This window comes from Apis dorsata, unplaced genomic scaffold (genome assembly GCF_000469605.1).
Source record: "Apis dorsata unplaced genomic scaffold, Apis dorsata 1.3 scaffold_634, whole genome shotgun sequence".
In the NCBI taxonomy this organism is placed as follows: domain Eukaryota; kingdom Metazoa; phylum Arthropoda; class Insecta; order Hymenoptera; family Apidae; genus Apis; species Apis dorsata.
This window is the reverse complement of record NW_006263828.1, coordinates 44,338-68,294: the sequence shown is the minus strand read 5'-3', so window position 1 is coordinate 68,294 and position 23,957 is coordinate 44,338. Positions and strand designations below refer to the sequence as shown.

General features: G+C 34.6%; 3 protein-coding genes and 1 long non-coding RNA gene across 5 annotated transcripts in view; all 4 read right to left on the bottom strand.

Annotated features, from left to right (window-relative positions):
* The window catches only part of LOC102680270 (TGF-beta-activated kinase 1 and MAP3K7-binding protein 2), a 10,598-nt gene extending 2,626 nt beyond the window's left edge, over positions 1–7,972 (bottom strand). The window contains exons 1-5 of the mRNA XM_006621739.2: positions 7,718–7,972; positions 2,825–2,963; positions 1,308–1,809; positions 257–643; positions 6–126 (exon numbers count right to left, since the gene is read on the bottom strand). Of these exons, the coding sequence (XP_006621802.1) occupies positions 6–126; positions 257–643; positions 1,308–1,809; positions 2,825–2,932 (1,118 nt within the window). The 5' untranslated portion in view covers positions 2,933–2,963; positions 7,718–7,972. The remainder of the gene's footprint in view (positions 1–5; positions 127–256; positions 644–1,307; positions 1,810–2,824; positions 2,964–7,717) is intronic.
* A 410-nt stretch (positions 7,973–8,382) lies between these two features.
* On the bottom strand, positions 8,383–15,160 carry LOC102677587 (chloride intracellular channel exc-4). Its single transcript, XM_006621720.2, has 4 exons — positions 14,901–15,160; positions 10,262–10,567; positions 9,841–10,167; positions 8,383–9,737 (listed from the first exon to the last, which is right to left on the bottom strand). Exons 1-4 carry the CDS (start codon positions 14,967–14,969, stop codon positions 9,657–9,659), a joined length of 783 nt encoding a protein of 260 aa, XP_006621783.1. The 5' UTR covers positions 14,970–15,160; the 3' UTR covers positions 8,383–9,656.
* LOC116186374 lies at positions 10,647–11,521 on the bottom strand. Its single transcript, XR_004151353.1, has 2 exons — positions 11,337–11,521; positions 10,647–10,877 (listed from the first exon to the last, which is right to left on the bottom strand). It is a non-coding gene; the product is annotated as an uncharacterized LOC116186374 (long non-coding RNA).
* A 1,285-nt stretch (positions 15,161–16,445) lies between the features above and the next one.
* LOC102677720 (PTB domain-containing engulfment adapter protein 1-like) overlaps positions 16,446–23,957 on the bottom strand; it is a 15,472-nt gene continuing 7,960 nt past the window's right edge. Inside the window, exons 2-9 of one of the 2 annotated variants that reach the window (XM_006621721.2) lie at positions 20,134–20,240; positions 19,991–20,058; positions 18,421–18,603; positions 18,005–18,331; positions 17,691–17,905; positions 17,402–17,616; positions 17,105–17,331; positions 16,446–17,036 (exon numbers count right to left, since the gene is read on the bottom strand). In XM_006621721.2, coding sequence (XP_006621784.1) covers positions 16,962–17,036; positions 17,105–17,331; positions 17,402–17,616; positions 17,691–17,905; positions 18,005–18,331; positions 18,421–18,603; positions 19,991–20,058; positions 20,134–20,203 — 1,380 coding nt within the window. In that variant the 5' untranslated portion in view covers positions 20,204–20,240 and the 3' untranslated portion in view covers positions 16,446–16,961. The remainder of the gene's footprint in view (positions 17,037–17,104; positions 17,332–17,401; positions 17,617–17,690; positions 17,906–18,004; positions 18,332–18,420; positions 18,604–19,990; positions 20,059–20,133; positions 20,241–23,957) is intronic. The other variant, XM_006621722.2, reaches the window with a different exon arrangement.

The window sequence follows — 23,957 nt, the reverse complement described above, 5'->3', positions numbered from 1 at the left end:
CTGACGGAGTCGTTGGAAGGCTAATGGAAGGGACGATGTTCGTTGTCGATGGTACGGAAGGTGTAGTTGGGGCGCTCATTGTCGTCGTAGGCCTCGGCAACTGACTAGGTGGCCCTGCTGGAAGACCTGCAACTTGCACGTTTTCAATCGGTCAAAGGCTAACTCGATCTCTTTAGAAGCGTATATATTTTTATTTATAGGATTGAAAAAAAAAAAAAAAAAGAAGAAATCGCGAATAAAGGAAAATAATACAGACCTGGTGGTCTTTGAGGACCGGTCTGCGCCGGCGGTATCAGACTGTTGGGCCTATTGGGGCCCATCGGAGGCCTGATTCTCGCAGCCGCCACAGTGCCAACGGCTCCCGCCCCAATGCTGATCTGAAGACGACTTTGAAAGCCCCGAGGATCTAGAGAGGAGCTCGAGTAAGTGAGACTCGAGCCCTGTGATCTGATGTCGATCGGTGGTTGAGGTTCCGAGGATGGGGGCCTCAGCGTCAGACTAACCGAGGTGTAGCTTCGCGTGTGATCGATCTGCGGCCCCGTGTTTACCACGTTCAGTAATGGCTCGGCATAGTAAGTCCGTGGATCGAGGAGCAGATCACTTCGTTTACAGGCACCACCAATCGTAGGCACCGTTCGAAAGTCTAAATTGTTGGCCGGAATAAAAAAGAAAAATATTCCTTCTGTTACGAGCTCGAATAAATTACATACGATCGAAGGTACGAGAAGATGTATGTAAGATCAAAAGAAGTCGACGGCATGTAACAACGGCGAAGGATTTCTTTCGACTAACGGGCAAACAGGATCTCCACCGCACACAAGGCCATGATGTAACGTGATCGAAATTGAAATCGCTGCCATCGTTGCACGCGGATAAAAAACCTGTTTAATTCTTCCTCGAATATACACGATCATAATTAAATTCGAATAACGTAATTAACATAATACGCAATCGTGCAACTGTACTCGATCAAATTTATTATCGCAACTAATGTAATTGCAACCTACTATCATTGAAAGCATGTCGGTTCTAATATTGAGTAAACAGTTTTCTCCATACCAACTTCAATACCATTTTCTTTTCTTTAACGTATATTAACCATTACGCTAAAGAATAAAAATATAATTTATCACGAGAAAACTGTTCTCTGACTCTGAAACGACCAATGCTTATCCACTGTCCTAATCCTAGCCCTACAGGACAACACCGTTCCGATCGTTCATCAAGGAGATTTCCTACTATCCATCCATCTATTTCGACTTCCCCTATCTCGGATAATCAACTACCTCTGGTACGTGGATGCGTACCGCGATTGCCAGCAGGGCTACAGGCAACGTTCACGTTCAGCTCGAATCCGGCTGGCTCGTTTCCCGCGTTCTGGACTTTGTTAAGGCAATTCGAGTCGCTGGCTCCTGTGCAATCGTCGAAGAAACCGCGTGTCGTACAGACGGCAGGCGCCGAGGAAGGGGTGGTGGACGAGTTAGCCGCGACCGGCGAGGAGGCTGATACGGCAGCTGCTCGTGTACAGGCGACAGGGCAACGCCGCGCCATACCGATGTCCAGTGATGCCGGCCTGTGCGGCCGCGTGTTGTTGGTGGTGGGGGGGTTGCTCGTGCCGCAACCGCGCTGCGCTTGATTCATCGAACAGCAACGTTGCTGCTGCGCAGCCACGTGGTTCGCTCGTTGTTGATGATGCTGTTGCTGCTGGAGGATGCCGCAAAGTACCGCCGGTGGGAATGCACCCGGAGACTGTCGTGACTCTTGGGTGGCGCGAAGACTTCTCGCGCATGTCTCCCGATCGTGGCTGTTCTGCAATGAACAGATGCACACTGGATCAGCCAATTTCCGGACACCGTGTCGCCGAGGGGAGGGTTTCGCGTTTCTTTTTCCAATTGGAAAATTTTCTTCCCTCTCCTGGATCCCAGCAACGGACGCTTAAACGCTTGTTCTCTCTCAACTCTTCGACTTTACTCTCCTCCTAGAGGATTGATGCCAGTTAACCGTTTGCGGTCCGATTAAGTTAGGGGAGAACGTTCGAATCACGGATGGATTTGCTTCTGGTTTCAAGTTTCAATCAATGCATAGTCCGTTGTAATTGGAGTTTGCCGAGAAGTTTGCAGAGAAAGATAGACCGCAAAGGGTTAAATGTTGCAATTGCGCGATCCTTGACATAATGGATAGTTGTGAGATTTCCTGGTCTATCTTTCGCGGTAATGGAAACATACACGTGTTTTGACAACACGTTTTGTTATCAGAACGATTTTCAGCGACTGGAAATCCCAGAACTTCTCCAACGCGAATACAGAAGAGAATTGAAATTATATTGTTTAGTGCGGTCAATCTTTGCTGATTAAGAAACGCTATATATGTATATATATATTTTTGAATGCGGAATTAGAGAAAAACCAAATGGTCAACACAAAGGACGTCTATATACACACAGGTTCCACGCTCGTGCAATGAGAGAAGAAATTTATGTCTGTTAATTTGCAATGCAGGAATGTTAAGATACTCGCGATGTGGTGCGTCGTATGGTTAGTCGTTATGATGATGATCAATTTTTTTTTTTTTTTTTTAGCATTGACACTTGGATGAGCGAAAAGAACAAATCTCTCTAAACTGAGGTTAAACTGAGGCACACTGTGCAATCAAGAAGGAACTCTTCCCGGAAAACTCGATCCAATCCGAGCAATCTGCGATCGTTTACGATCGCATTGCGTGAAAGAAAAATTTCTTTCTCTACTCCGTTCTTTGCTCTGGATCGAAGTTTCCGGGAGACCAGCATATAGGAACGATATATCTGGCGGACAAAGAGCACCTATACCTGGGCGATGCACTGGGAAACGACGTGATCAGGGAGCGCAGGGAACTGCTGCTTCAGCTCATGGAACAGCTGCATGATAGCGATGTTAGAGCAATGGCACTCCCCCATCGTGGGCCCCCATCCTCCTGGCAAGGCCTACCTGTGGGTGCCAGGTCTCTTGTTACACCAGTTTGTATGATTCGATGTCGAAGGAACAAATACGCCCGCAGTTGATTGATCGATAAACCGAGGATCGCCACGATCGTTGGGTGTGTCGATCGAGACAAATTCGCGAAATAATGAAAATGAGAAACAATGTATATTTGTGGATAAAGTAAGGTAAATTGTTATCGATGATATTCCAACGAGCACGAGTATGTGTTGTGGTAGACAAACGAGACCGGGAGAAGGTGGAATCCGGCAAGATCGTCGAAATTTTGTAGTTTAGTGGATAAACGATTTGGATGGCCTCCAAATACGACGTTTCTTGCAATTTCGTGTCAGTGCGCGAAAGTGTTTCAAATTATTCAACCACGGATGAGTGGACGGGGATGCGATTAATGGAGACAAAATCGTGAGAAAATGAAAAGGTAAAGACCGTGGAACCTGCCGGGGCAAATCGCCTCACTTGTTGGAGACGCGATGAAATATTACGCATGATCGTGCGTTGAATCCTCTTAATTATAGCGAAGGCCACACCAAACTTCGATCCGTGTACGCGGGACTCCTTAAGTTCGGAGATTTTCTTTGACTTGAGATACGATCGTTAATTTCTCGAAACGCTTCGATCGTTTTTTTTTTTTTTTTTTTTTTAATGTATTTGCAATCGTTTCTCTCCCCACAATCGCTCCTTCTCTTTCTTTCTCTCTCTCTCATAGGAAAAGGGAAAAAGGAACGAGAGCATTTCCGCTTTTCACGATGCGCCATTCGTTATTTAAATCCATTACTGTTTCACCCATTTTTCAACAGGATGAATTCGCCTATAATCTGGTGTGTACATACCAGATGCGCCAACGAAAATCTTGCCTTTTGTTGCTAGTGTCGTATTGTCGATTATCGATCATCCTTCTCCATTCGATTACTTCTAATTCGTATGGTATGTGTAGAGTAGTGTATATCCGCTTCGATTCGTTGTCGATTTTAAACGAGATTAAAATTCTAAGAAAATTCTATAGTGATGCTTCAAGGAAAAACTTGCCTCGCGTTTTCAATAGGATTTTACGAGTCGATAACTCCAAGAGACACCCGTTACGTTACGGAATTGGCAGCGAGTAAAGAAACGGTGGACACCTGTGCCGCGTGGCACGTAGGAGTGCCACATAATTAGCCGGCACTGCGCGTGCCACGCTCCCACGCGTGCACGCATGCGCTTATCCGTCCGCGTAAGCGCATCGTTGCATCGAAAAATTTAGGGATCGATATTTTCAATGATCTTACGAGTTATGAAAAAGAAAAAATTTCACAGCAATTTAACCTTTATACCGTCGACTCCCTTTGCAAAATGGCAAAAATTACAATACGGTTTAGTGGTAGAGGAAAAAGAAGAAAAAAGCTACCGTGAAAAAAAAAAAAACACTGTAACCGATGTTAAACCTTGAGGAAATATTATTAACATCCGAAAATTCGCGTAAAGAGCGAGGAAATCACGTTTAAAAGCATAAGATTGAAAACCAACGTACCGTCCGACTCGCAGCTACTCCTACGCATTTTCGATTGTGGATGCGTTAAGGCTGTGCCGAAAATCCAGAAAAAGCGAGTAGAGAGAGGGTTGTTCGCTCGATCGGAAGAAACTAAGAGGTTAGAAGCTTTGCGAGTGCAATTCGCACTTGGCACCCAGCCACGTGAGAGAATAAAGTCCTAGGTAGAATTAATAATTCGACTCTCTTTCTTCCGTTGCCTAGCACCTGGCAGGCCGGCATGTCAGGTGAGTGAAGCATCAATCAGAGAGAAAACTGTTTATTGGCACGCGGCCGTACATTCAAGCCTCCGATTAGAGAGCGTTCGCCCTAATCGGAGTATCTTCTTTTAAACACCGCTACTTTCTAACCGCGGCTTTCTTAATCGTGTTCCGAATCGGGCAAACGAAACGCGCGCGTTTAAAAAAAAAAAAAAAACGCATTCAAAATTCTTATCGAAAAATATCCGTTACGAATCCTTATGAATCGCAAGATTTTACTAATTCTTCTACTAATTCCTTCACCGTTCTTATACAAATATAAAATATGTATTTTTGTTCTAAGTATTTGTATAAAGTTAAAGTTACAAAGTTACATTCGCGTCACTTTGTATCTGTCACGCGTTTTTGCTGGTTGTACCGGTAACGTCTGCCAGACAGTCGGTCGTTCGACACGCAAATGACGAAAATGCAAATAAACGCGAGTGGGCAGGTACTCGATGCGGAAATGCAACAGTGAATCGAATTCGTTCCGACCCCGTCGAGGATTGTGCAAATCTCTACCGAACTCGCTTTCCTTTGCCAAACGGAATCCTCATCAACGGAAAATACGCGATACATGTGACTTTTCCCTCGACAACGACCAACGATGACATTATACGTTTATTCTTACAAAGCGGGATTCGACACGATGGACAACTCTCGCGCTGCCGTTTCGATCGGGAGCGGAACGAATATATTTTTCCCTTGGCCTGAGAGCAAAGGAGAAGCATCTTTTAATTGCACCAGACACGCAGGATGTTTCTATCAGTGACACAGAGGGGATTTTAAGAGGGGAACGAGAACGTCGTTCGTCGGGACAGGCGAAAAAGGAAAAGCGGAATTCCAACATGCCGGGAAGATATTTGTGTCATGAAATACCCAGGAGACACAGCGTGGCTGTTTTCGTCTACTCCTGGCAATGCAGGGAAAAGCAAATTCCACGAGTATTTTCACGCATTTGGAATAATTTTTTCGATGTTTCTTTTTGTATATCCTTTACTCCCGTTTCCCGATTGTTCGTAATTGTTCCAATATCTCTGCACAAATGTCACACTGCCAAACGAATCGTTTCCGCCCTAAAATGACAATTGTACAAATCAATAAAAAAAATCTGATCAACGAGATACAGAAATAAAGAAATTACAATTATATTTTAACATGATAATATTAATTAAGAGTACAAACTATAGAAAATTATTCTATGCAAGTTGAGTTGACACCTGTTGCTTCATAAAGCCGCATATCCATCAGACGGAAGTAACATGCGCGACTATATAAATGCAAAGTTAAAAATATCAGAAAAATTTTTAAAGGTTAATAATGATAATTGCTTTTATTCACAAAAAAGAGCCGATATGTCTCTCATTCGCGCAATTATTTACATTTCCAGTCACGAGAACGAGATATGCAAATTATCGAGCTTGCCAATAACTTGTCGTTTTACGCGCAATATTTTAGAACTGCATGAAAGCACAGTAATCATGGCCGACTGAAACTACTACGAGCAAAAAAAGAGAAAAAAGTACGTCGAGCTTAGTGGCAGACAAAAATAAGGAACCAAGAATAATAATTGACGGGGGACGCAACGCTAACGTTAAGCAGAGCTACGATAAGTTACGCCTCGAGGTAAAAATAAACACTATCCTGAAAATAATATTATACTTTTTTTCACGTAGAAAACGTCAGTGTTAACCATTACATTAACCTTTTGAATATTAATCACTAACTCCGAGTCTTTTTCTTGCAATTCGTTTGTTTTTCATCCAACTCTAAAGTAATTTATCCAATATCGTTGTTGTAGATTATAATTTAGGGCAATCGATAACACGAGAAGATAATCGTTAACAGTGTGAACGCGCCTTTACCTGTATATACACACATCGGTATATACACATATCAGATATGCCTGATATGACGTTAGTTCTTTACGATTTCGATAATTTGCATACATCCGTAAAACTTGTTTATTAACTACTAAACAGCTTTTTCACGCTATTATAAATATATCGTTGACCTTTAAATTCCGTTTCCACATGTGCCAAAAAATTTAAATTTCGATCTTCCGATCGAAAGTCCGGTAGTCAGGATAATTGCTAAAGAATTAACACCGATTAATTATATCAAAAATTACAAAATATTGTAGTTATTAAAAAATAGTTACATAACTTGAAGCAAACATTAAGCTTATGTAAATAAATATTATCTTTGTTGTTACGATTCATAGAATAAAGTGTTTACTTTTCCAATGACTGTTCAAAACGAGACTTTTTAACCGACTAAATATTACTATAGTTTTTAAATCGAATAATATATGTCAGAACAGCTAAAATAGTTGAAGATTAGAATTCATAAAATCAATTGACCTGGTTCCTTTTATGTTTATGATACGCTCGAAAGAAATAAAATTATAACAATTCTTTACTTTTGAAATTACCTATAGAAAGCTTATTAAAAAGAGCAACGATATTTCCTTGTTTAACAAACGACAAAGAAAGACTAAGTTACATATACACTTTGATAACAAATATATGTATATAAAAAAAATAATAATATATAGAAATAGAAATGATTAACAAAAGTTCATCATCAATCAACAAAAAGATTGACATTTGTTTCGAAGTTACTATATAAGTTACGATAATTTGAAAATCAATACCTCTATCAATTAAAAAACCAGAATAAAAATAAAAACTAAATAAGAAGAATATTCGATGTATCATGTACTTATCAATGAAAATCAATCCATACGAATATATTGTTAATATATTATAATACTCGATACAATCCAATATATTTCATTGCATGGAACAAACTAAGCTAAAAATTAAATTATACTTTCGTTTCCATTCTTATTGATTTTATATTTTTTGTACTATTGATATTGTGAAAATTGAAGAATAAAGAACTTCGAAAAATCAAATTAAATTTGAATTATGTATACTTTAATGTATAATTCAAATCGTAAGCTTGAAACTCACCGGACGGCAACCATTGGAAATGTCCAACGAACGAGAAACCAGTAATCGTTCACTTCGAACACTTGATAAAAACACTTTGTAAATGCCGCAATTTTATTCACGTATTTAAAAGTGAAATTTCAATTGTCACTGTACAGACACGCGGATAATAGTAACTTTTCAGTCGTTTTCGAAGATTTTAAGACACGAACAAGCGGCGACCGTCCGTTGGGACCACTGATCAGCTGTGCACTGCGTACTGAAACGACATTAATCGATTGAAAAACTATATGCATTCAAATGTTTTTTATTTAGCAAAAATATTTCTATATACTTCGAATATTTTAATTTAATTTATTATTTATTCATTTTCGAACATTCATATGAAAGTTTGCATTTTTAAATATCAAAATAAAAGAAGTTTTATTGATTGCGTAGTCAAAATGGCCGCTCATACGACAAGTGCTTCCCTATTTATGAATGGAAGACACGTCGTAATAATCAGTATCAGTCTCAAGGAAAGGGAAGGAGTATGCTATTTTAAAACTTATACGAATAGATAGCAACGTCGTTAAGATAGACATATTCCTTTTCATTTTTAGAAAATTCTATTCTATCATGATGTAGAAAATATATTTTCCAAATTTTTGTTGGAAATGAATAAGATATTAAAAATATCTATAAACTTAAAAGTCAATGTAAATATTGATATATTCGTTTCTACAAGTATAAACCAAAATAGTACAATATATATAATAGTTATAATAACGATTTACAATATAATAGTAATAATAGTACAATAACTAATATAAAATACCGAATTTGTTAGATTTCTGAATAATATTGAATGAAAAATAAGCACTGGCTGTTTTCAAATAATGATTTTTTTTATCATTACGAGAATAATATTTGCAAAGAAATTTGTAATGATCATATCACAAATTCTTTGTATTTTTGAATTTTTCGACTGACTGTAGCGTAGAAATTGGAAGAAACGTATGCACTATAATTTATTCAAATATAATTATATAAAAAATATTTTGAATATACGAAAAAATGCTAAGTTTATCATTACGTGTGAATGATGAATTACACGAGACTAGAATACCTTTTCTTATATTCAAATTGGGATTGATATGCTGAAGGAATACAATGTAAACGTTTATTAAAGAATAACCATTATTAATTCAATTTATTGATTAGTTAGATGTATGATAAATACAATGCACTTTCCAGAAAACAAAAGAAAAATGATAAAGAAATATATACGAAATATAATTAATTTAAACAAGTATTAATCATAATTCAAATGCATACGTCTCTCTCGTATTTTCTACTTGTGTTAACATTACGCGCCATCAAAAATATTGAAATACATTATCTTTAAAAAGAAAAAAAAAAATACGTTAGCTTTGATCTAAAGTATATGTAAAACATTAAAATACTTTTTCTAAAAATAATGCTATTCATATGAATATTACGTATGAAATGCATACGTACCAGAGAAAAAAAGATAAAGAAAATGGAAAGAAAGGAAAGGAAAAATTGTTTAAATTTTCTGGATACGCTTACACATCGTTTCTCGAAAGCCTTAATACACTCATATACGTATCTTCTACTGTTTTCTGCGGTAAAAAAGCTACTTGTTCTGCATCAGTTTAGGCCATAAAAGAGTCGACGATAATTTGTCAAAAAATACGTAGCAAAAATTTATATAAATCGGTGTAGCCGAATCGGCACAATCAAATCCAGATAATAGAACCTTTTTTAAAAGTACTTCAATAACTTCTGATAAATAGTGAACTCTTCCTGCAGAATCATTCCTTGGAAGAACTGCAACTTTTGTAAAAAAAATGTATTTCGTGTGCCACATTGTTCACACTGCTTATTTCTACACCGATGTCGAGGACTTTTCTACGTCAAAGTAACGAGATCGTAGACCCGACGGCAGAGGTCCAGCCTAGTCGTCGTTGACCTCGATTGGGATACTGGTTGTGAATGTCGGAGTCTCTAGCTCTTCGTGCTTTTTCATTTTCATGCTCTGAAACGATAATACAATTTCAATAAAATATAAATTATATCAGTAATCAGTAAAAGTAAAAAAAATAGAAAAAAAAATTCTCATCTCTTTAAATTTATTCAACCTGCTGTAACTTATAGTGATTAATGATATCCTGATCAGCCGGACAACTTTGTAAAAAGGCATCCAGCCTGTACATATGATGCATATATCGCCAGAGATGCACTAGAGTTTCAGGAATCTCAAAGTCCGCAAAATATTTGCCGGCCACCCTGATGTGTTGAAGTCGTGGCATAAGTTCACAATCGAAACAGCACATTGTATCGCCTGTGAGGAAACGAGTACCCTTACGGCCTAGATGTTCGTCGATTTTACGTAAGTGTGCCATCAGGGACGAGGATTTTGGATCTTTATCCTTATCCTTTGCGTTCAACAATAACAGTTTCAGTTTCTAAAACAAAAACGTTCGTGTACACATTGAGCGATTGCTCTTGGCGAGAAAGTAGCAGTTTCTTGGCAAAAGCGACTTCAGTTTTTAAACATACACTGAACAAGTTCTCAACAAGGGTAGCCACTTCTTTATCCTGCACGAAGAGATTATGTCCACCGGGAATGTTTTTCATAATATGTCGTTCGATTTTCTCGTTTTCTAATATCGCATCGCCGTTATCGATTAAGATTGGCGGAGGTGTTGCCTGAAAGTTGGTGCGGAAATCAGGCGGCGGTTTTTGCATGTCGACCGTGGTCACTTTTAGAGAAATTGTTTTCAATTCAGCAAGAAGATACAAGTCCATAAAGTACTCTTGACAGAAGAGACATGCACCCTTTCGGCGACCATCGATCGTCGAAGCCTGCAAAAAATATATTCACATTGTCAATTTATCGTACATTAATAATTAATAATATCAATTTTCGTTGATTCTTTTCTGATTTTTTTGTTAAAAATAATAATAAATGGTGAACAATAAAAATTTCATCGAATGATGCAAACATGAAACGATATCTATTTTCTCCAGTTGATCGAGCAAATTGAGAGTATCTAGCGTACTCGCTCCGCTCTCATTTTCTCGATGTCACGGTTTATTTATTCCCCTCGATGACGCACCCTGCTTTCTTTCTTACTAAAAGATACTACGAAGAAGCTTTAGTTCGCACATATAGCTATAAAAAGAAATTCATTTTATTTAAACTCGTTAAAATATAATGAAAAACCACACAAATTTATTTGCATACTATAAAATTTTTATTTTTAAAAATAAAAATAAAAATTCTATATAGCATAATAATTATAATTAATAATTATAATTATAATTATTACATATTATACATAATAATTACTAAAAAAAAAAAAAGCAGTACAAAAGTTGATTAAATTGATAACTGGCAATATGCCAGTTCCTATCAAAAACGTCATTTCTATTTTCATTCAGTTTTAAAAAAATCATATTTCGATTTCGATCGTAACGACATCCAAAGCGAATCCAGCAACCATTGTGTTTTTTTAATGAAAAAGAAAGAACCAATTCGAATAGTTGATATTCACGTGGCTGATTATTTTTTCCTCGATGACGTAAGTCCGACCTCCAAGTTTTAAGAACGAATGATGCGAGCAAGTTATACCTTGATCCTCGAGAAATGAGCGTGGTCACTTGTCTCTTGTTGTGTGCGCTTGGCAATTTTTTGACCAAGGTCAAAAATGTAACCTTTGTATCAGGTCAGTTCCGTGTTTTTGAAAATACAATGAATAGCAGATTAACAAATAGTAATTAACAATTATAAGATAGACGTGCAAATTATATATTATAATCGTACTTAAAAAAAACGAGATTTCTCGAATAGAACAAACATTTAACACAAGTTCGATCAATTAAGGAAAACATCGAAGAGATCCGTGTCATCAAATATCAATGACGTGGAAAGCGGTGACCTTAGATCAAATGTCACGAAGTATCGAACGTCTTTCATCTTCGAAATAATAATCTTATGCTTGTTATTTGCGTTTTTTCTCTTGAACGCTTAAAAATTTAATTGTGATCAACTTATATCTTTTCATAGCGGCAAATGTGATTCCCGTATCGACAATTTCTGTCTAGTAAGCTACCAAAATGTAAATGGCCGAATATGAGAAGCGTGGCTGATATTTGACCGAAGCAAATTCCTGATTTCTTCTGAAATAAGCGAGTTTCTCCTCGCATCGGTACACGGGATTCCCGTTTCAATTTGACCGACGAATAGACTTATAGAACGTATCAAGCGGTTTTCGAAGCTCTCTCGTCTTTTACCTGCAATGCACACGCGATTAGAATACTTGGCTTCGGCATATCGGTATAGAAGAGGACAAAATGTAAAAAGGAAGAGAACAATGCTTACGGATACAACACGTCATCAGCAGGCAAGTTGCTGTATAATGCACAGCATATGGTAAATAGGCGAATATAATAAAAGCCAATGACTATCATTGAGATACGTGTATTAATGAATATAATTTCATGATATATCTTTTATATATGTTAAATGTGCAACATATTATATCATTATTTTTCTCCATTTTTTTTATTACGTCATATAATATATAAATAAAATATACACTTCGTTCCAATTAACAAACAACTCGTTTTAAAAAATTCTATTAAATTTAGAAAAAAATTCTTTGTGAAAATTTCCTATTTGTGAAAAATTTATTTTTGCATATCTGTTAATTCGATACAAAAAATAACTTATTCGAGACATAATTCTATCTATTATTCCTAACCGAGAACCCTCATAATGACCTTAAGAAAGATTAAGCCGCAACATCTGATCGATTTTTTATAACCGCATTCAGTCACACGATACTTCCCTATGCATGATGGTGCAACGTAGAATATTTGCATGCATGTATTTATTATTTACGAATAAATTAAATATCACTTCATACACATTCCTGTATTTCGTTCTTCTAATTCTTTGTCCTTTTTTCCTTTTCTCTGTCATTCATTGCTCATGCATCGACCATTTTTCACAGGTATGCAAATAAAACACAAGAATGACTAATCTTCGAGATGGAGACGATATTAACAGTTAAAAGATTCATGGTCACGAGGAAAGCCGATGCAAAGTAATCAGGAAGGTAAAGAGAGAATGATGGCGGATGAAGAAGAGGAAAGAAGGGAAGGGGAGCTGTTTACGCACGGGGGAAAGCCAGAAGGCGAGGAAAGCGGAAGGTAAAGGAGTTCATCGTTTAACGGTAGAATCTTGAGGACCTCGTCGAGCTCCCCGTCGTTTCATCCCGTTTGACACACTTACGAAGACCTCGCATGATCGCCTTCCGAGTGCAAGGTCGGCTAGTTGCCATTAAATCTCTTCTTGTAATGAACATTGTTGGTTATCTCTTGTTCCTGTAGGGTTCCACTTATAAGGTTCTTTCTCTTTATTTCTCTTTATTTCTCTTTATCTCTCTTCTGGGTCAATGTGCAATTAAAAAAAATTCAGTAGCATTCGAAGCATGAAAATCAGGCTCACGGAAGAACATGCAATTTCAAATCTTTATTTATAGAAAATATTTATATGAAGATCTTGATCGATCGGATAAATTTCTTTTGAAAAATTCTATTAAATTTAAATGTTTATAGAACAGAGTAATATTTTCAATGCTATTTACGAAAAGTTTAAATTCATTTTTGTAATATTTTTAATTTTGAATAATATTTTTATTATCAATTTATTATTATCGGAAAATCTTGATAATAGTTTGATAATTATTCTTGTGAATGATCTCATAAAATGTGTTATGAAATAAATTCCGATACATTCTTTCTTCTGCTTATTTATTTTTATTACGATCCAGTAATGATAAGAAGAAAATTGTTTATGAGAAAATATTTCTAACACAATTGTACTTTCAGTCGAGTAGATGCGATAAGATTAACGTTTGACATTGCCTGAAATAGCGAAGGCTTGATTAAAAGCAACACACAGGTGAAGCAAATCCGAGGCCGGATTCAGTCGATCCGATTGGCGAAAGTTTAATCGACAACTCGTAATTGGACAATCGAAGGAAGCCTCTTTCCCTCTAAGGAGATGTTTTCCCAGAAAATGTGGTGAAAGAACGTTCCAAGAAATGGAATCGAGTTCGTTCTCGATTAAATCGAACGTTGTATGAATCTATGACGATTATCTATTGTTGCTCCGAAAATAATATCTGTGATAATATAAAAAAATTAATTTCAAAAGAGAGTTAATAAATTTGGATTATTTTCGTTATCTTTCGATAATGAAAATCGAAGAGCAAAAGTTAATTTTCACGATACATGTCTATTTTTATCGCTAATTACAAGAACGGAGAGCGGAACCTTCCAGCCATTATTTTCTTATCCTTCGCTTGGTTATGTGTGAATGCTTCTAATCTCGTTAAATTAATATATGACCCGTGCAAATACATCGTTGTGGTTCTAGAATGTCTATAATAAATGTGAAATTGTTATATTTTCAGTGACGAATTACGCGGGAAAAACTAGTTATAAAAAATAATAAATGCAATACGTGTAAAAACGAATAAATACATTATCATAAAAATATACTCCAAGATAAAGAATCAATCATTTCTTTCTTTTAGAGAAGAACTAATGACGTAGAAAACGCGGTCAACCAGAATCTCATTTATATGTATATGTATATATCTATTTTTATTGGCGTTATGTTGATTTCTTTGCACGAAATGGTTCTGTATATATTTTCCTTGATGTCTCTTGTGCTTTTATTTTAATTAATCATTAAAGAATACGAAAAGCTTTCGAACAATGGTTACGTTCCACCATATTCGAAAAGCATATTAAAGTTCAACTTATCGAAATTGAGTCATCTGATTGATTGGTGATTTGTTCAAATAACTAAGCCACTAAAAGGGTGAAGAAAATAAAAGATGAAAGAAGCGGTTGGACGCTACTTGCAAACGATCAATGGTCACTGAGAGCAGCTTCTTTATTTTCGAAACGGTAAACGATGCACACGGATCTTTGTCACAGATGATTGTTTCGGTGGCGTTCCTAATCGGCAAATGAAAAAAAAAAAATATTGAAAAGAAGAAGAAAATACAAAAAGAAACTAGTCGTTTGTTCCACGCCCATATCGTGCACGAAACGATCGCCTTTTTTTCCTATCTCTTCCTTCTTCCCCGTCTTTACTTCACGCGTGGTACAAACTCACCTTGATAATCAGCTCGATCTCAGGTACATCACCGTTGCTTGTACCGTTCTCGTGACTGTCGTCCGCCATTCTTTAATTAGGAGTTTCTTGTTTAGAAGAATAGCACTTTTTCTCGTTCTCCGCAGTTCACTATCGAATAGGATAGGTACCTCCCTTCTTCAACGATTAACTGCAACAGAACGCGATGGAAGCTCGCGGAATACTGACGCAGCGCGTGCCTCGCCACGTTCACGACAATAGCGCCTCACCACGGAAGAGTTCTCAATTCTCCGTTATTGATTTCAGTCGGTATTCTAGCAAACTCTTATTCCAATATTTTATAATATTCACAAAAGCAATTAAATTACTAATATAAATATGTATATATAATTAATATATAATTATCGTAATAGAAATCATAAATAGAAACATGTCATAATTTAAAGTATTAATTATTTTTTTTTAGTGTTCTTGCTTTGTATTTAATAATTATTAAACATAGTTATTTTATAAATAAATAATTATTTAAACAATTTTTAATATCTTTTTATTACATTAATATAATCTTAAAATTATTTTAATATTTTATATAAAATTAACTGATAATTAAAGAAATAAACGAATTAATAACGTATTAATCCTATTCAAATATATCGAGAATCGATATTATCACACTATCAATCTTCAATATATCGAATAGAAAGTATCGATATTTAAAATTCGATTATTTGAAATTCAAATAAAAAATTTTTTCGTTTCATATTAAAATTAAGGAATTCAAGTAAATATAGGTTAAATAAAACAAATTTGTCAGCTACATTATTTATGCATTATATTTTTAATGATAATGCTTAAACAATAGAGCAACAATAAAACAGCATTTCATATGTACATAATTAATAATTTTCCTCTTATTGTAACAAACATTAATTTTTATAATCTTGAACATTGCATGATGTATGTATGATGTATATATAAGTCTATAAAATTTATATCTAAGATTTTTTATATCACGACATTCATATTATTTCACGCTTTCTTTATATTTTCATTCCTTTATATTTCCTTTATTTATTGATGATAAATGAATATAATAGAAAATGGAAAAACAGGTAGAAGAGGGTTGAAAAATCTATAAAAAAGATTTATATATTAGATATACAATCATCTAATAATAGTCTTTACTACTATTCCAGTTAGTTTTAACATTTTTTCTTTTGTTAATTCAGAAAAAATGCATATAAATGTTCGATTATGTTTACATAAAAATATAGTATTAATTTTTGTTTAATTAGACTATAATAATAATGAAGGCAATCATATTTTATTTTCAGAGTGATGCCATATTTAATCGATTTTAAAAAACAATAATAATATCACATGATAAATTCTGTATATTCTTATAGAGGAATATAATTGAAAAAAGTGCTAAAATATTTTATACAGAAAATATTTTATCTATGAATTTTTCTATTTTATGATTATTTTTTATAATAAAATTTATATGTTATGAATAATAACTTCAACAACAAAACTAAATTTATGAGCTTAAAGACAAATTTCAGTTTAGCCCATTAAATACTAATGAAAGGCACAATAGTTGATTTATTCATTTATAAATGTGGAAAGAAGAAAAAACATTTGATATGAAAATTTGTCATTTGATTTATGATAAATTGCAATAAGAAATTCTCGTATTATTATATTCTTAAGATGTTATAATAATTCAAATTTTTACAAAAAAAAAAAAAAACAAATGATATTAATAAAGATACATTATATAAATATCAATACCATTTGTTTTCTTATACTTTTAATATTTGAAAGTCTCCTGATATTCAAACCAAAATTATCAACGTTCAATAGGCATATCATAAATATCAAATATCATGATAAATATACAATTAGCATAATTATAATAATACGTAATTGACTAATTTTAATTTTGGTTTTCCATAAATGTATATTTTTGTAATTTGTTATAATATATGTAATTTGCCTATTCATTTTTTTGACTTTTATACTTTTCAATATACATATAATAATGATAATTGCCTTTTTCTTTAAAAAAAAACATTTAATTTAATTTCGCAGTGGATCCAAACTTTCCAACGAGAAATCGTCAGTATCAATTGATAAGCCCCTACTAAAACCATCCTGAAATATGTTAAATATTAACAATACCTATAAATGTATATGTCAAATATATTATTTATGAATTATACCTTCATTTCGAGTAATTTCTTATCTAAAAGACCAATCGCATTTTCTAATTCTTGTTGGCTAGGATTAGAAATAGTTGTTGTAGCTCCAAATTCACCCATTTCAAATGGATCATTGAATTCACTTTTTGTATTTACGGGTGGTGTGGGATTGAAAGGAATGCTACCAAATAAATCTTCTTTTACTCCATTTTGACGTCTTGAATCCTTTGCTTTTGGTGGTGGAGCCACTAAATAATATGAAAAATATGTAGTAGATATTTAACTTTTATTATTAAAAATAAAAAATAATTAACTTACATAATGGTGGAGGACTTGTAGTACCATTGCTTTGTGAGAAAAAATTGGAATTCGAAGATACTTGACTATTTAGAAGATTATTATGATTCGTTTGATGATTCGCCAAGCCATTGATCGCACTTTCATATGCTCTAGGATTAAAATCTTCCTCAAATTCATCCATCAAAAGTCCTTCCAATTTGGTACCAACTGATGGTGTAGGGGTAGGTTCATTTCTATTTATATAAAATCATTAAATAATAAATATTCTAAAATCTTAAAATACATTTATTAAAATATTTCTATATACCCCATAAAATTATCGTCAAACGTTTTTTCAAAACTTCTTGGAGGAACTGGAGGTGGTTGTTGAGAGCCATTGGAAGTATTTCCATTGCTATCATTATTTAAACCAAGAGAAGATTTATTTCCCAATCCATTTACTTGCACTGTTTCATTTGTAGTCCCAGGCACGTGCAGGATATCCGGAAGATTGTGTTGTGACAAATATGCTGACACGTCAGCCTAAAGACAAGAAATTCTCATGAAATTATAATTTAAAAACATAATTTAAAAAAAATTGTTTAACATATTCTTTTTTAAATATATATTTTTTAAACTAACCGATCCTTTAATAGCAGCTATGTCTTGTAACCGCTGACGATATACATTATTTTCATGTTCTAATCGTTTTATTTTTTGTTGTAATATCATGCAACGCCTTTGTGTTTCTAAATCTTTTCCAGATGTTTCTAAGAATCGCCTATAAGCTAAATCAAATGCTTGACCAATTGTCAACGTGATCTCTTCAGCTAATTTATCGCTAACAAAGACGAAACATGTATGTCTCTCGGCACCTTCTTCTTTTGCGATAAAGCTGAAGAATTTTTTTTCGCCCTTATCATCAGCACAGTATGATATTCTATGCAGTGGATATTGGTGCATAATCCGCTAAAAGGAAATCATTAATTCAGAAAATTTATAAAATAATGATACATCAATATTAATCATCAATATTAAATATTAAAAATTTGTAATACTTTTGACGAAGTTTTCGTTTTAGGTTCTTGAATGGCAACTCCATCAATGCTTATAGTGAGTTCCACTTTTGGAGTCTTCGTACCTTCACTTTTCCTTAATTGTTGATTAAATTTCAATTTACAAATGGCTTCTTTAACAACTTCAATACCTTTGGGTTGATCCACTTCTGTGCTGCCCAAATACTAAAAAATATAATCAATGAATGAGAAAATCAAAATATAAATCAAAATATAAGTAAAGAAAAGAAAATTTGTTACACTCGATGTGCAAATATTGCGTTGTATGTTTTGTTATTCGTCTTGCATTTCTTTTATATGTATATTTCTCGACATATATATATATATATATATATATATATTTGCATTATCATAAACCATTGCCTCATAATATCTGCTTGTCCGATATACTATAGAGAAAAGATATATACATATTATGACATCGAGATCAATGGTCAAGACGATATATAACATCGACAATGTAATGCGCTCACGCAATTAGTAATTTGTAACATTAATTGATTTAGTAGTTTTATCTTTAAAACGAAAAAACTTTTTTTGACATATATAACTTTATCGTCTATAATTTAAATCGCTAATACATTTTTAACATTATGTTAAAAAAACGACATTAAATATTTCATAAAAAAATATATTATATATTCAAAAATTACAAATTATAAATAATAATTGGAAAAAACATGAATGGTAGTTAATTTGTTTCACTTGATAAAATAGTGAAATCTATATATTCATTATTTTGTTCGTTTTAACTTCAACTAGTTTCATTCTGGTCATGCATATATCTATTCTTAATTTATATATATCCAAAATATAATTATATAATTTTTTCAAGTTATTGGAAAAAATTCCTATAAATTTTTCCTAAATTTAAGCAATACCTACTAAATTAAATTAAATGTTTTTTCTTTATTTTCAAAATTTAAAAAAATAATGGTCTTGTCACGCTAAAGTAATATCGATGATAAATAAACATAATGTTTATTTTCTTGCAATTTATATTTAAGATTTGCGCTCAAACAAAATGTTAAATAACTTGACGGAATGAATAATTTCCTCATATCTTCGTCGATATACGTTATCGGCAGAAAAAAAAAATAGCAACTCCATTTGAGTAATTTACGTAAATCAAGCGATCCAAGATTAGTTCCAGAAATTTTTGTTTAGTCTATTAGAGACTCAAGTTTATTTCTTTAATATATTAACTGTAATTTTCCACCATCCCTTTATAGATAATGACTAAGCAGGGCATCGTGATCTTGACATTTCGAGAAAGACTGATCTGGATAAATATTGAGTGGATAACATCGAGATCAGAATTTCTTTATTTTTATTTACAATCTGCCAATTTTGTAACAGAAAACAATCTTACCACATTGCTATATTTCCATATCACGATTTTGATATCGTTAAAACATTATTATAAAGTTTATAAGAGAATTATTTAAAGTTTCAATGAATAATGAATATCGATTTCTTTTTTTTTTTTTTTAAACGATTATTAAAACTGTTATATTTTCTTTGTTGTACAGCGATGAAAGGAAAATTTTACCTTGACTAAGTAGGCGATATGACCTTTTTGGAGTGCATCTGGTGGGTGTATCCAGTTCCTATTCGTTCCTATAAATAAAAATTATCAATTTTATCGCACAACCTTTGCATCAATGCGTGCAATCATAAAAATAATCTTCTCACCATTTTTGCTCGTTTGATTTTTACTATTCGCTGAATTCTGTGCCCATTTCAATAACGTTGAGTTTCTCATATTGTCGGCTTTTTAATATGTTCCTATTCACCGGCACCTGTAAAGAATTGATCGAAGAAAAAATTATTTTTAATATCGGATTTGATGCTTGGAATCGTAGAAATAAAATTTCTACACAATGCAATATAGATACAATATAACAATATAATGTGCATAACAATATATGTTGAGAATGTACTATGTATATTCATTTGGAGAAACATTTCCCGTCACTTGTATTTTGCGATATAATGAGCATCGATGCAAACACTTCGTCCTTAATAGCTACTAGAATTGTCGACTCGTTTCTCTCGAAAACCTTACTCAAATAAGGGAAAAAAATTTGGATAGCAACGATGATCAAGAGAAGAGGAACCATAACGCTATAAATATCGCTATCAACCGGTACATTGTTCCCCCATTGGATTGGTAAACCGCGTAAAACCGGCTTAAAGTATAGACGATTGTTCGCCGTTCGAGAAGTCAGCCTTGGATACGAAGGCTAAATCCTTTCGCGTTTCATCATCTCGCACATGACACTATTTACACTTAGCGACCACTGTATATATTCAATTAAATCAGATGTGCATTGACGCGTTACTTAAAGAGCACAGGAGTCTGTGCGGGTTCAATGCGTCTTGCATTCAACACAATGTGCATCATTATCGATCGTTGGAACCACGCCTCGACTTCTTTATCGCGTAACGACGCTGATCCGCCTGATGAAATTTCGAGGGATCGCATCGAATTCCTTCCCGAGGTTGATCCATTTTGTTGGAACGGCCGGTAAAGTAACTCGAGCAGAAAGAGGTTAACAAGAAAGAAGGAGAATTCTTCGTGTGTTAACTGAAAAATGAGCGCAATCACGATCTTGCTTTTGTGCGCACAGCGTGCCGGTTCACGCCGGTATCCTATACATTCTATTTGAGAAGCGTTTAAGCGTTGAAAAGTGGACGTTCGGATTTAATGCACGACTTCCTATTCCTCCCACGTAACCATAAAGAGGTCGGACGAAACCGTTTGCCTGGCCCGTGAGTATTGTATATTGCTGTATGTTGCCGCGGTTTGCTACGCGAACACACCATGCCACCGGAATGAAACCCGGAATGGTATGCCTTTCCGTGACTTGCCCTACCTTCCTTCACCTATACCATGATCCCTTTCCGTCCAACTCGCACAACCACCTTCTTTGTCGTTCTCTCGAATCGCGTTCAGCTTGCATGCATTCGTCCTACACGTCGGGTCTTGCGATTCATGAGAACTGGGCCCCGCGATTCTCGGTGACACAATGATTTCCCATCGTTATGCTCATCACGAAAGCGAAGAGAGTCCATGTCAAACGAATCACTCGAGAAAGAAACAACGCGATCGAATTCGGTTTAAATCTTGGCTCTCTCTCTCTCTCTCTCTGTTAACGACAATGGAGAGTTTGCAGGAAGTCTTGATAATTACCGCTTTGAAACTCACACTTTTACAATCGTGCTCACTCAGATCTTATAACTCCTCGGCATAACTTCTCACACATCAAATTATGCGAACATGTATATTTGTTCGACTGTACATTTCAATTGCCGTACAAACACCTGTTGCATGAACAGCTTACGCCATCATCTATACTCAGTGTTCCGTTTGAAACTTGGCTCGTGCTTGATATAGTATATCCTTACGACGCTTCCTGACCGACGGAAGAACAAAAAGAATCGGAAGCAAAAGAGTGCCAAGCGTGACACGCGCAGCTTGCACGCGCAACATGTGTATCGTGTATCGTGTTTCATGCACGATAGGGGTAACCGTCCCTTTCACGAGCCTGACATGCATGATATTTACGCGGATACGTCAAATAAATATCTCTTGGCAAGAGTGTACGGTTAACGGTGATCTGCCTGATCTATTAGGATGAAAGTCTGTTCAAACTCTCTACGAGTAGGCGCATACCTGAAATACATTACGTTAATTTACTTCAAACGAAATTTAATATTAACTCGATTCTACTTATGCAACAAGCGTTATTGCGTGAAGATTCATTTTTATTTTATACCATACATACCGTATATTACTGTTTCGTCATTCGTGTCGGTGTAGATATTTGTGGAAAAGAGAAAGATACAAAATTAAATTATAAATTCAAGAAAGACAAATTTTGCATCCGATTTCTTCAACGTATCTTCACGAAAATCGTAAAGAATATAGAAATCATTCAGACAAGTGGCTTTTTCTGAATTCCACTTCGAATAATGCGTGTACATGCAAAAATATCGCATTACCGAGTATCCAGTTTAGCAATGGGCAGAGTATCTTTTCTAAACCGTTCACCGTAACGAACATCTCTTCGTTCAACTTTCTTGCTTTGTAAAAAATTACAGGCAACGTTCAGGAATATTTTCTGCAGAAGAACAATGTACCGATCCTGGACTGCAAGGCAATAAAGAAACCATTTACAAATCATTAAAATGTATAATTACTGAGAAGTTCCCGTCATGAATAATGAAAGAACGTTGGCGCATTCGAGAACGTAATCATGCGCGTACTCATACCCTGGATAATGTCAACAACTTTCGCCACCAATTTCGAACTGCGAAAGAGTTCTCGATGATCGATGATGGAAACAAGCCAACCTTCGTCATATATTTAATTGTACGCGTGTTCCTTTTTTCAATCAGATTTTCGTCAATATTTTACGATTTCGAATAAAATGCCATCTTCTAACTGTATATATCGTATAAGACAATTTAATTAGATGACCGTTAATATATAAACGCAATATAGTATTCTTCATGATATATTGTAAAATCAGTCAAGCGTCAAAGTTCGAGGGGTTTGGCCAAGTGAACCAACAGGAACTGAGAGAAGATAACGATCCGAAACTTTTAACTGTTCTTAACTATTTCCTTTGTTTATTTCTTTCAAAGTATTATTTGTATTATTGCTTTTTACTGTTGAATCTTATTTTTTACTATCATTGTCTTCTTCGTTTATTGCTAAAATACTTTTCTTTGATATCAGTATAATTTCAACGATTTTTGCCATTGTTAAAATTTCTATTCCATTATTCTTTTCACCATGAAACTTCTTAAAAATTTTCTTAAGCTTCTTAAAACGCTGTCTAGTCAAAATGATTGAAACGAAAAGAACAATCTCAACTAGCAAAGAGAAAAAATAATTCTACAGAATTTTTAATTTATTAGACACTGACACCGTTTAAACCAATTTATTAGACACGAATGCAGCGTAGTTTTTCTATGAACCAACCCCAGTCAACATAGATATGAGTATGTTAATAACGAGTTGCATAACGTTCAAGGTGAGACTCTCCTACAGACACGTGATGTTTTAACACCGTCTATATCATCATTTGTAGAATTAACCAATTAGTTAAGTTGTTAATTCAATCTGATCACAATCGATCAATCCTCATCCCCTGTTCAAGGATTTTTTAAAATCTCATATCCACCATTGGCGCAATTATTCATTGCTAATAGTAATACCAAGAAAAGTTTCTAATTTGAAAAGAACACAAAAAAATTCATCGTAAAGTATTTTTAATTCTCATAAGAAATCGAACGTGAGATCATTAGCGCGTGAAACGGAGAAGAGAACGAAAGAGAAGAAAAAAATAAAAAAAACGCAAGATCTTACATACACCTTTCGCGAGTCATTAGCCGAAGAATCAAGCAGCATTCTATGATTAACCATACATTCAACAAGACGAACCATAATTGCTACTATTTTTCCAGCGGATGCGGATAATTAGAAATTGTTTGGACGCACTTTCTCT

Excerpts from the sequence above, each read along its gene's own strand:
- LOC102677587 (XM_006621720.2), bottom strand. The coding sequence starts at position 14,969 with ATGGCGGACGACAGTCACGAGAACGGTACAAGCAACGGTGATGTACCT. Across the intron at positions 10,568-14,900 it reads AGATCGAGCTGATTATCAAG|GCTTCGACGATCGATGGTCG; the intron begins GTGAGTTTGTAC and ends TATTTTTTGCAG. Across the intron at positions 10,168-10,261 it reads TTGTTGAGAACTTGTTCAGT|AAACTGAAACTGTTATTGTT; the intron begins GTATGTTTAAAA and ends TTTTTGTTTTAG.